Source organism: Sinocyclocheilus grahami, unplaced genomic scaffold (genome assembly GCF_001515645.1).
Source record: "Sinocyclocheilus grahami isolate Dianchi unplaced genomic scaffold, SAMN03320097.WGS_v1.1 scaffold844.1, whole genome shotgun sequence".
Taxonomy (NCBI): domain Eukaryota; kingdom Metazoa; phylum Chordata; class Actinopteri; order Cypriniformes; family Cyprinidae; genus Sinocyclocheilus; species Sinocyclocheilus grahami.
Window position 1 is genome coordinate 205,558 of NW_015506023.1, and position 12,622 is coordinate 218,179.

General features: G+C 35.9%; 1 protein-coding gene across 2 annotated transcripts in view; it reads left to right on the forward strand.

Moving 5' to 3' along the window:
• The window catches only part of LOC107562862 (cAMP-dependent protein kinase catalytic subunit beta), a 14,301-nt gene extending 2,149 nt beyond the window's left edge, over positions 1 to 12,152 (forward strand). Inside the window, exons 2-10 of one of the 2 annotated variants that reach the window (XM_016247605.1) lie at positions 3,730 to 3,738; positions 4,380 to 4,441; positions 5,672 to 5,800; positions 6,146 to 6,244; positions 7,883 to 7,965; positions 9,226 to 9,352; positions 11,497 to 11,592; positions 11,675 to 11,797; positions 11,909 to 12,152. In XM_016247605.1, the coding sequence (XP_016103091.1) occupies positions 3,730 to 3,738; positions 4,380 to 4,441; positions 5,672 to 5,800; positions 6,146 to 6,244; positions 7,883 to 7,965; positions 9,226 to 9,352; positions 11,497 to 11,592; positions 11,675 to 11,797; positions 11,909 to 12,079 (899 nt within the window). In that variant the 3' untranslated portion in view covers positions 12,080 to 12,152. The remainder of the gene's footprint in view (positions 1 to 3,729; positions 3,739 to 4,379; positions 4,442 to 5,671; positions 5,801 to 6,145; positions 6,245 to 7,882; positions 7,966 to 9,225; positions 9,353 to 11,496; positions 11,593 to 11,674; positions 11,798 to 11,908) is intronic. The other variant, XM_016247606.1, reaches the window with a different exon arrangement.
• The last annotated feature ends 470 nt before the right edge of the window (positions 12,153 to 12,622 follow it).

The window sequence follows — 12,622 nt, forward strand, 5'->3', positions numbered from 1 at the left end:
GTGGCTGTATTCGGGATGATTGTTGTTGGCGAAATAGAGCAAAAACAAGCAATATGGAGTCTAAAACGTAAGTCTCTTAATTAACTTATTGTTTATTGAATTCAATGTCACATTTGTAATCATGGTAATTTTTGGAGAAAAACGGCACTCTTCGTGTGAAATTGAATAACTATATGAAGTGGTATAAATATATACATTTTCAGGGCTGGACGATATGGCCAAAATTGATATCACGATGTATTTCTTAATTTCGGTCGATACGATACAATTCCGATATCGATATGAACACTATTTATCTGAAAAAGAAATCTTTTGTAACATTATAAATGCCTTTATCATCACTTTCGATCAATTTTAAGCATCCTTGCTAAATGAAAGTATTAATTAATTTCTTTCCCAAAAAAATTAATAAAAATTATACTGAATGGACTAGTGTATAATGTTACAAAAGCTTTTTATTTCAGATAAATGCTGATCTTTGGATCTTTCTATTCATCAAAGAATCCTGAAAACAAATGTACTCAACTGTTTTAAATATTGATAATCAGCAAATCAGCATATTAGAATGATTTCTGAAGTTCATGTGACACAAGACTGGAGGAGGCCTAATGATGCTGGAAATACACCCATGTATGATCACACGAATAAATTACATTTTAAAATCTATTCAAATATAAAGCAATTTTAAATAGTAAAAATATTTCAACATTTTACTGTTTTTGCTGTACTTTGGATCAAATAAATGCAGCCTTGGTGAGCAGAAGAGAATTCTTAAAAAAAAAATAAAAACATAAAAAATCTTACTGTTCAAAAACTTTAGACTGCTAGTGTAGGCTGATTCTTCTTATAGATTGAAACAAATGTGCTTCAGCCAGAAAAAAGGGTATGAAAAGTGCTCCGAGTCGCTGCAGAAAACTAAAAATTGGAAATGTTGCTGGAGACGGGCTTATTGAAAATGCAAACTCATTCTCTGCCAGCAGGAGGCGCTGTGAGAGCGGCAGAACTAGCGGTTTCTCCAGTAACGGCTGTAATCACAGCAGCTCCGCTCATGAACGCTACTTTATCAGATCAAATGAAAACGCCATTGAAACGTTTCTGAAAACAGTCGGTTCCCTTCAGAGATACGTTCATATAAAACACCCGCGCCGTCTTATGATTTTGAAACGTGCAGTGCTCATGTTTATTCAACGAAGTCAAACGGCACAAATAAATAAATGTATGGGAAACACTGGTAATGTATATCGAAATATCGGAAATGTTTAAAAATCATATCATTGATCGCGATATATATCGATATTGAATTATTGTCCAGCCCTACGATATTATCGCAGATGATATATATCGCACACCCCTAATTTACGGTAGGAAATTTACAAAATATCTTCAAGGAAAATGATCTTTACTTAATATCCTAATGATTTTTGGCATAAAAGAGAAATGTATAATTTTGACCCATACAATGTATTGTTGGCTATTGCTACAAATATCCCCCAGCGACTTAACACTGCTTTTGTGCTCCAGGGACACATTTGATTTACTTAAAACACTCAACATGTAATTCATTAAATATCTTTAAATTCAAAAAGACCTGTTTCTGTCCCTGCTGAAAAGAAAACTTACACCAGCTTAATCTGGATTGCTGATCATAGCTGGTTTAAGATGGTCTCACAGCCCGACCAAGCCGGTTTTCATCTGGTCTAGCTTGAACCGAGCCCAAAAACAACCAACAGACCAGCTTACACTGGTTTAAGATGTTTGTTTGTTTCTTCTCAAGAGCAAAAACTTGAGAATCATATATTGTTAACTTTGTACAAACCAGTGCAAACAGTATATGGACATTAAGTGTAAGGCATGTTTTATGTTTTTTCGTCTTAAACATAGAAAACGTTCATGTTAGTACTGCGAAGAGCTTCCATGTCTGAGTACACTTAGCTTTGGTCGTTGATGGGATCAGCTTGTCATCTTCAGAGGATAAGAGTAGCTGATTAGTAGATTTGAAAGGCTTGATGCTATCAACTGCAATCAACACTGCTAGTTTAAGTGTGACGCATGCTTGCCCTGGATGCACTGCTCAGTGTGATAGACCTGCATCGCCAAATGCAATGTGGACTTCACAAAATGCAGTGCATTGCAACTATTGAGGTTATTTTAATGTCATTTTTTACAGTCAATTCACTGTTGGAGCAGGTTACAACAATTAGATTTGGTTCTTGAATCTGATTGGTCGAGCACTGTGCATGTTGCTCTCCAGACCAGCTGTCAGTCTATGTAGTAATAGCAGGGAGATTTTCACTGACTCTTTCTTACATCATTACATCAGTAGGAGGGAGAAATGACTGTGTTTATTAGGCAGTCGTTGAATTGTTTACTCAACCATTTTGTGCAAAAACACTTAGCCTGTTCATTTAGGGGGAAACACCACCTGTGTGTTACTCTGAGATGCACCGTGTTTCTGTTTGCAGATATTTTCATTAGAGGGGGCAAACAAAGTAACTGGCAATATTGTGCCTAAAATGCAACTTTACTCAATTTTAACTTGTTTTTTGAACTGTTGTATAAAAGCAATAAACTATTCCTTTAATGAAGCAGTGATGTGTGGACGAATACGTTCAACAGAAAAGCAGGTGAAATAACTATAATTTTTATAAAACATAAAGTCCTCGTAAGAAACCTGCCTATGCACATCCTAGAGACAGAATGATACATTTCAATCACCTTTTATTTTTTAAAATCCCTGAATCAAGAAAAATGTATTGTAGAAGCAACACTAAGTCAAGACATAGGCCTACATAAGATTTCTTTTCAGAGAATGTGTCTAATACAAGTGTTTTTGTCTTGCTAAACTGGCTTTTTTAATTAGTTTTAAGTGTAGTTTAAAAAGTGAAAGAAAAAAAACTGCATTAAGACAAAATACACTGACATTTAAGATACAGTTTATGAAAAAATAATTGATTCTCCGGTAAATTTGTAAATGTTGATTTAAGTTGGATTTTTAGATACATGTATGTTCACATTCATTGTCAGTTTTTATAAATTATGCACTTCATTAATTAGTCATTACTGTTCAGTTTGTTGTTAAATTCCCAGTTACCTCTGTTGGACCATCTTGGCACATCCCTAATCTTGTCAAAAAAGTCAATTCTTCTATACAACAACATAAAAAATAAACCTTAACTCTTCTGTAAATTCATCTTAAATTCTGAATCGTTCTAGTCTTGTACTCGTAAGCGGTTGTACTTTATAAAATGGTTTATTCCAAGCCGTCACATGCTTGCGAAGCGAGAACATACCATAAAAGGATGTGACGGTGAGAAGGATCCTCCTGCACACATCTGCCGTAGTAAAAAAAAACCTTCAAACCAGTTAGAGCGACACAAACTAGCTGTTAGGAATTAAACACGCGTATGGTACAGTGCCCAAAACCATTTATGCACACATTGCTCTTGAATGTTTTGCTAAGTTCTTATAAACTATGATGAATATCCTCAGATTGGCTCTAGTCGTCGCGGTCTTATTCAGTATAAACAATACACTTTTGAGTCTCTCAGCGTTTGCTTTGTCTAGTTTTTATAGCCCTGTACTTTTGTCATGTCTAATCCATGTCTTGCACCGTCTAACTGATGTGATTGTTTGACAGAAGTCTTTCTTTTATCTCTCTCTCTCTTTGTCTTTCTCTCTGATTCGTCGTCATCCCATCCATGTGGGTGAATGTTCCTGAAAATCCTGTAGAGACTTTTGGTAGGATCACAATTACATTAAGTTACCTCAGTGACGAAAAAACATTTGCTTAAAGGGGTCACATGGTGCGATTTCAAGTTTGCTTTCTCTTTGGAGTGTTACAAGCTGATTGTGCATAGATAAGATCCCTGAAGTTGCAAAGACTAAAGTCACAAACCCAAAGAGATATTCTTTATCAAAGTTAAGACTGTGCCACGCCCCCCTAAAACGGCTCGTTCTAACACGCCCCCACATATCTACCTCACTATGTGGAAATATTAGCATAATGCCGCCCAAATGTGCACGCAGAGAAAGCGTCTTCATTTTTCCGTCACTGAGGTCAACTGAAGTCTGCTGTGTTGTTTGTTTTATGTGGAAGTGTCTTACGTTATACTTTTGATGTCCTGCTCCTGTGTTAATAAATAATAAAATGTATGCATGCTTCACAAAAACACCTTTTCACCACTGATGTCCATGACAAGCCTTGTGAGAGTGCCTGATTTTGATGTCTAGAAAGTACTAGAACTAGAAAAATATTCCCTTTGTTTATTTGTCAACTTGAATATCTTTTAATGTCAATTATTTAGTTGAGTTGTGGTCCAGCTATAAATGAGGGAGCGTTTGATTGACTGTACTTTGATTTTTGTTTTTCTTCCTTACAGTGAAAGAGTTTCTAGCCAAAGCCAAAGAAGATTTCTTGAGAAAATGGGAATCACCACCACAGGTGAGTTTTTTTTAAATTCTTCTTCCTCATTATTAGTGATGAAGCACTGCATAATTCACAGTCGGCAACTAAAGCAACATGATTGCATTCATTTTCAATAATAGCTGGAGACTTCCGGCAAATGTGATCAGAAGATCCTGTCAGATACTGTAGTGAGTGTTGCCAAAACGGTGAAGTTAAAGGAATAGCTCACCCAAAAAAACGAAAATGTACTCACCCACAGGTCATTCAAGATGTAGATGAGTTTGTTTCTTCATCAGATTTGGAGAAATGTAACATTGCATCAGTGTCTCAGCAATGGATGCTCTGCAGTGAATGGGTGCCGTCAGAATGAGAGTCCAACAGCTGATAAAAACATCTCAATAATCCACAGCACTCCAGTCCATCAGTTAACATCTGGAGAAGACAAAAGCTGTGTGTTTGTAAGAAACAAATCCATCTTGACTTGTAAACGCTGCTTGATCTGTGCAGATTTCTCTCCTGATTTTTTACCCGGAGGAAGCATTATTATTGATTATGAACTTGTATTTTGGGCAGAAGCAATGGTTTATGTTAAAATGCTTTAATGATGGATTTGTTTGTTACACAAACACGGCTTTTGTCATGCAGGAGTCATGATGAGCAAGCAAATTCTCCAAAATCTGTTCCCATTAAGAAACATCTTCATTTTGATTAACCGATATTTCTTAAATTCCATAATCAATTTTTTTTTGCCTATGCTGTTTTCTGTTGATGCGTGAACAGTTATTGCAATAAGCTTTGTGCTGTTACTTTTTATATGAAACAAAATCTCAGCTTTCAAATTCTGCCAGTATCATCACACAATTCAAACAAAAAATCTCTTTAATCTCGTCCTCTTTACTACTAGTTATAGCATGCGGTTAAACACGAATAAACATCAGGTGGTGTTGAAAGAAACGGTACAACTTACTGAAATGTACCATGTCTCATATAAATATATAAGACATACCTGTATATATATGCCATAAATTACATATTCATAATTTTATTGCTTAACTTGTTAGTGATGTTTCATTTATTGTATGTTTGAATAAATTTGTCATGAATGTTTTTATGACGGCCAACACTTAAATGTTTATATTTCAGCAACAAATTATAGTGGAAATATAATTATTCATTAAATATTTGATGTAAAAACTGCCTTATGTGCCATTTAAATGTTTTTTTCCCCAAATGGACAGTTTTTGGAGTGTTTGTTTTGTCCCATAGAGCACAACTGGTTTAGATGACTTTGACAGACTGAAGACGCTGGGCACGGGCTCTTTTGGGAGAGTCATGCTGGTTAAACACAAGGCTACGGATCAGTTCTATGCCATGAAAGTTCTGGACAAACAAAAGGTGGGTTGTATTATGCAGGTAACCAAAATTACCATGCGTTTATGATTTTATTTTATTTTTTGTCAGTATTTCACACCATGAAAATTTAATTTATTTTATACAAAAGCATCAATGATGCTTTCAAAGTCAAATTATTTGTTTCAAAATGTAAGGTAGAATCTACAGCGAAGAGTGCATTAAAACTGTGATTAACCTACCTGTGCATTGAAAGGTTTTAGCGAACACATTTAAACGATCAGAATCAAGAATTCAGACAGACCTTGGTATAAATAAATACTGTATGTATGATGGCGTATCATCATCTGCTCGAGAATTCTTATTTAATTTGAATTTATGTTTTGGTAGGTGGTGAAGTTGAAACAAGTGGAGCATACGCTAAATGAGAAGAAAATATTACAAGCAGTATCCTTCCCGTTCCTCGTCAGATTGGAATATGCCTTCAAGGTACTACTGTACAGCACCTTCCTATTGCCATTTCATTCAATTTGTGTCGTGATCAACAGATGCATCAGCCAGGGCAAATAATCAGCCAATATTTGGCCAAGAAAGGAAAAGTGTTATTGAAAACAACTTTTTGTTTGTTTCTGTATATTCTATTTTGTGAATTTTTTTTGTGTGTATGTGTGTTTTTTGTGTAAAACAAGTGTTTGTTTAATTTTAACCATGGTGTACACACATTTTTCTAATCTCTTGTCTCTAATTTTCTTTAATTTTTAAGTTAAAATGTCTAAAAAAAATCTGAAACCAAATTTAACCAACATTGTTTACAAATAGAAATTAGAGATTGTAGTTTGGAAGAAAAATAATTGAATGTCAATCATGCAGATGAAAATATGAAGTTTATTGTAGGATCACAATTATTGTAAATTTCGCAAAAACGCCCATATATCGCAAAAAAAATTTACGCTCGCACGAGGTGGTTTTTCAGGCAATGCGAAAAAGGAATAATTCGCAAAACTGCAATGGAAACGCTTTTCGCATTTACAGGTCACATGGCGTATGTAAAAAGCCATATGATCATTCTTCAATGTACTATAACCTCCAAGAAACACTTCATAAGTGGCCGCGCTCCAGTATAAGGGGCTTTCCCTACCATTAATGCTTAGACAATTTACACTGCACACGTCTGCGGTGCAGTGTGGCTCTGATACGGCCACTGAAGCTGATTACAGTGCTTGTGTTTATGTTTTTATACAGGCTATGGTTTATTCCAGCCGCGCCACGCACGTTTCTGAAGCGGCTCTCTTTGCTGCTTCTGTAAAGATACACGCATAAGCCTCCTTTGAATAAATATAGCCAAAATCCGTTGCCATGACTTATCGCGAGAGGCAAAAGGTTACGTTTTAGCCGCATAACATTGGTTAATGGAAACGCCGTCATTTCGCAATACGTTTTTATCAACATTCAGAAAATATCGCCAAAGTTTGTAATGGAAACGCGCCTAGTGACCAAGTGTACATGAAGTTCCTTGGATTTGTTTAAAACAATTACAAGTTAAATCAGAAATTGAACGTTTTGGTGGAGTCTAGCAATTTTCAACAATCGATATATAGCTTCAGAACAAAAACTCATTACAGGCAATAAACAAAGATAGCTTTTTCCAGACATGATCAGAGTTTTTTTTTCTGTATTATTGCTGTTTGATTATTATTAATGACAGCAAAGACATCAGATATTCTGTCTCCTCCATTTATAGTCCCTTAAAAAGTAACTGACTGTTTACATTTATTTTGCATCATAAAACCATTTTGAATGCAAGTGCATTTTGCATGAGCGTTTAATTTTTCTCCAGTCACTGAATTGTAACGGAATATCGAGTAAGCCAAGTAAAATACGGAAATTAATATTTATAAAAATTATATTAACACGACGGTAATGTGAGCATAACTTTTGCAAAATATAATAATAATAATAAAAGCAAAATATAGATGTGTAAACCGTGTTATTGAGTAGTCAAGTAGCAATTCCAACAAGAAGTAGGAGTGTGGTGCATTATTCTAGACTTCAGTTTATCTAAAATCCATCTCTGCGGACCACTAGTTTTGTGTGTCTCTGTTTTAATCCTAACTTTATTTCTCGCAGGACAACTCTAATTTGTATATGGTGATGGAGTATGTTCCAGGAGGGGAGATGTTCTCACATCTTAGAAGAATCGGAAGGTTTAGGTGAGTGAAGACTTTTAATCACATGATACGTTTACTGCTGGATCAGTTTGCATGAGCCTCCAGCACAGGTTTATGCAAAGGATGCTTGAGTCTGATCAAACTATTTTCTTATTAAGAATTGTTTTCTTATTTTCCAAGCATTTCTTTTCAAGGTTTAATGTCAAGGATTGCTTGTTTAAAATAAATAGCTTTTTTCCTCACACTCGGTCCTTATGCATCGAAAGTGTTACTTGGTTACTAGTAGGGTTGCACACTTAATCGAATTTCTAGTGATTACAATTACGGATGCCACAATTACGTAATCATTCAAAGTCCACTTATATTCTGTGTGCTGAAGATGTGTGTGCTTTACTTTCTACAGGTTATCTTAAGGCGTTTTCCCATTGTTTTAATTTTAGTTTTAGTATAACATTATAATACCATGCATATTTTGACTTTTTTTTTTATTTAAAGAAGAAACCAAACCAATGTATAGTTGACATTTGAGGCTTATGCTATAGAAAATGAATTTTTAAAAACATTTTCAGCTTATTTATTTTTATATAAAAATATGGCATGCAGTGGCTTCAAACAATGGTATAAAGCTATTCAAAACATCATTCAATGTAAAAGTGATAATCGTAATTAATAATCACAATTACACTTTCAAGGGAATAATTGACAGTTATGATTTTTGTCATAATTGCACAGCTAGTATATAACCCAACTAGTATATGGAGTTAAATGATTATGTCAGGTCTTAGTTGTTTAATGTGCTTGAGAACATTTTTTTTTTAAATATTCTACTCTATAAATGTTAGTAGTTCAAAACAATGTATCCTTTTTGCAAAATGGCTCATACTGACAGCACAGAAGTCACTAGTTTGATGTTGGAAGTTTAATTTAGGTTTTTCATTGAAACCTTACATTTAATGCAAGTAGTGATATTTTTATTCTACTGTATGGGATTATGATATGTTACGGGATTTGTCATATGTCAGAAAGTTATTATATTTATCAGTGTACATGATAATAATAATAATACAAAAAAAAGTAGTTAGTACGAATACCAGTAACAATTCATGATAAAACTTTGGTATCAGAGGTAAAAAGCCATTGAACATTCATTTTACCTAAGTAACTACTTTTATATATTTAATTTTAAATATCTAGCTGATGTAATCTATACATGCTAAGGCCGTTTTTGACCGAGGAAAGCCTGATTCATGCTGATCTCTCGCTTTATCTCTAACTCTTAGATGTGATTTCTTTGATCGACAGTGAACCACATGCACGGTTTTATGCTGCACAGATTGTCCTGACCTTTGAGTACCTCCACTCACTAGACCTCATCTACAGAGACCTGAAACCTGAAAACCTACTCATTGACCAGCATGGATATATACAGGTAACTAGATGAATTAGGACAACAAAAATACAGTTTCTGAACCCATTGATTACACATAAAATGTGGTCTGTTCTTAATTGAACTCACAATTATAAACAAACACAATCTGAAATATAGCTGCAAGCAGCGATGACGGGCCCAAGCCACCAGTGCCAACGCCACACTGATGGCATCAGGAAAACGTCCCACAGCGTTTACAGTAACCCTCTAGCAGTCTGGTTTTAAGCATTACAGCAAAGAAAGGGTTACACTATAACATCAAGAGTGTGAAACACACAGAACAACATATAAAACTTTGGTAACACTTTACAAAAGGTTTGATTTGTTAGCATTAACTGTTAACACAAACAATAATTATGTAGCATTTATTAATGTTAGTATTTAAAGTTGTATATGTTAACATTAGTTAATGCACTGTGAATTAAGATGAACATGAACATATTTATTAACTTACAGTAACAAAGATTAGAGCCCGACCGATATATCGTTTTGCCGATATGAGCCTGTCGCAGATATATCGGTATCGGCGTATATGCCACCGACATGAAAATTGCATAAAACATAAAATGCTTGTAAATGGGGTAATTACGTAGTTTGTCCAGCAGAGCGCGCTCCATTGTTTGCTACTGGTGATCTGGATGACACGATTTAAAGCTTAAGTATATGGAAAACCATTAAAAATTTGAACGGCCATATCTCTGTAACGGCGTGGCGTATCTGCACCAAATTTGGGGGATCCCTTCAGCTCGAGGAGCCCTCTCGGACGCTGAATTGCGTGTACGTCTCGAGGCCCCCTTTCGAGTGAGACCACCCGATATGCTTGAATAAATCTGGAAGACTATGTGCAGTTGAGTTGTAAACAGACATTTGCATTTTTATTTGAGAGTAATTATGATATCTGAAAATAAATAGCAGTTGAATATAATAAATCTGCTGTTAATTTTAACCTTTAATATTATAGTAATGTGCCAAATGATAAGGTTCCCGGTGTAGTTTACAGCATTTTTTTTTTTCCCTTAAAGGGGAAATCAGATGCCCATTTTCCACAAGTTGGTATGATTCTTTAGAGTCTTCATTAACTGTCTGTAACATACTTTGGTTAAAATTCCTCAGTGGTTGTGTAAAACACCCTGTTTACTTTGTTAAAAACAGCTCTGTCCACAGCGAGCCGTTTCGGTGCATGTCTCTTTAAATGCTAATGAGCTCTGCTCACTTTGCCCCTCTCTTCCGTGGAAGAGGAAAGGCGATTTGCAAATAATCATAAGAAATATAAAGTGTGGGACTTACTTCTTCTGGAGGTGCAGCTGGATTGCGAACAGTGGGAACTGATCCATCCTTGAGTTTGAACTTTTTAGCAAAACCTGCCTTGAATTGTCCCTCATTCAGAAAACAGTCTAATGATAATGGAGTAAAATGATTCACGCAAACAAACGCATTTAGGTAGATCGGGGGTCACATTCCCTTCAAAAAACATAAGTTATCCACTGCGTCTTTAGCGGCTCAGGTGTCGGGAGTAAATGACGACTGCTATGTTCATTCTTACATCCAACAACAGAACACCTCAATTGCTTAGAGTCATTCTTGTCTACATCTGCAGCGGCATCGAAACGAGTAGATCAAATAAGAGAGTGCTAGTGTTAGAGAGTCAAATAAAGATGGAAGAGATGTGTCTTTAGCTTTTTCTTGAACATGGCTAAGGACTCAGCTGCTGGGATTGAGTTGGGCTCGTCATTCCACCAGCAGGGAACAGTGGAGGTAAAAGTCTGTGAAAGTGACTTTGTGCCTCTTTGGGATGCACTATTATGCGATGTTCACTTGCAGAACGCACCGAGCTTCTGGAGGCACATAAGTCTGAAGTAATGAAGTTAGGTAAAGGGGTGCAGAGCCAGTGGTGGTTTTGAATGTTATGCAAGCAGCTTTTGGTAGCCAGTGCAAATTGATGAACAGAGGTGTGACGTGTGTTCTTTTCGGCTCGTTAAAGACTAATCGTGAAGCCGCATTCTGGATTAGTTGTAGAGGTTTGATAGAACTGGCTGGAAGACCTGCCAAGAGAGTGTTGCATTTAGTTAGAACCTTTAATGTTATTTTGTTAGAACAGATGATACAGGACACTTAAATGTACTGAACTATTGTTTCCCGCACAGGTAACAGACTTTGGTTTTGCAAAAAGAGTAAAAGGCAGAACCTGGACATTATGTGGAACTCCAGAGTACTTGGCACCAGAGATCATCCTCAGCAAGGTAAGCCTTGAGTATTTAAAATTCCAAAACTGAATCCAAATTTCCAAGCAAGGCAAATCACTTATTTGTTTCTGAAATTTAGGGATACAACAAGGCTGTGGACTGGTGGGCCCTTGGTGTTCTCATATATGAAATGGCAGCTGGATATCCCCCGTTTTTTGCAGACCAGCCTATTCAGATCTATGAGAAGATTGTGTCTGGAAAGGTACTGGCGTGTTGCATTGTCTTTAGTATATGTCAAGCGGTCAAGCAATTCGATTTATTTGACTATGCAATGAATGCACAATCAAAATGGCAATGTGAACGTGTTTTGTAGGTACGATTCCCCTCGCACTTCAGTTCCGATCTGAAAGATCTTTTGAGGAATCTGCTGCAGGTGGACCTGACCAAGCGCTACGGCAACCTAAGGAATGGTGTCAATGATATTAAAAACCACAAATGGTTTGCCACAACAGATTGGATAGCCATCTATGAGAGAAAGGTATGATACTCTTAGGTGTGATAGGTCTTCAGTGATGTAATTTGCGCCTTAGTTTACCTGAAAGGCAGGATTTCCTTTACTACACCCACCATATTGAGTGTTGCAAGTGTTTTTTTTTTTCTGCTCTTCCCACCCATTTATTTGTCCACTACACGAGGTCTTAAAGTGACAGCAGCCTAATATACCTGCTGCTGTCTGTCATTAATGTTAATGAAACAACAAAACTTCACAAATCTAATAGTTATGTTAAGCTAGTAGTTTTTGCTGTGGTATCGAAATTGGAATTGTGGTGACTTATTTATTAGAATACAATGTCACATAGGTTGAAACATTTTCATTTTGTCAGGACAAGTAAAAATACATGCCCAATTGTAGTCCTTGACATCCCAAAAAATACTGCTTAAAGTACTTGAAAATCCTGGAATTTTTTTTTACGAACCCTTGGCTGAGCGATATGGCAAAAAAATTATAATAATTATACGCATGTATGTGTATATATATGTAAATGTGTGTGTATATATGTGTATGTGTATGTATGTGTGTGTGTGT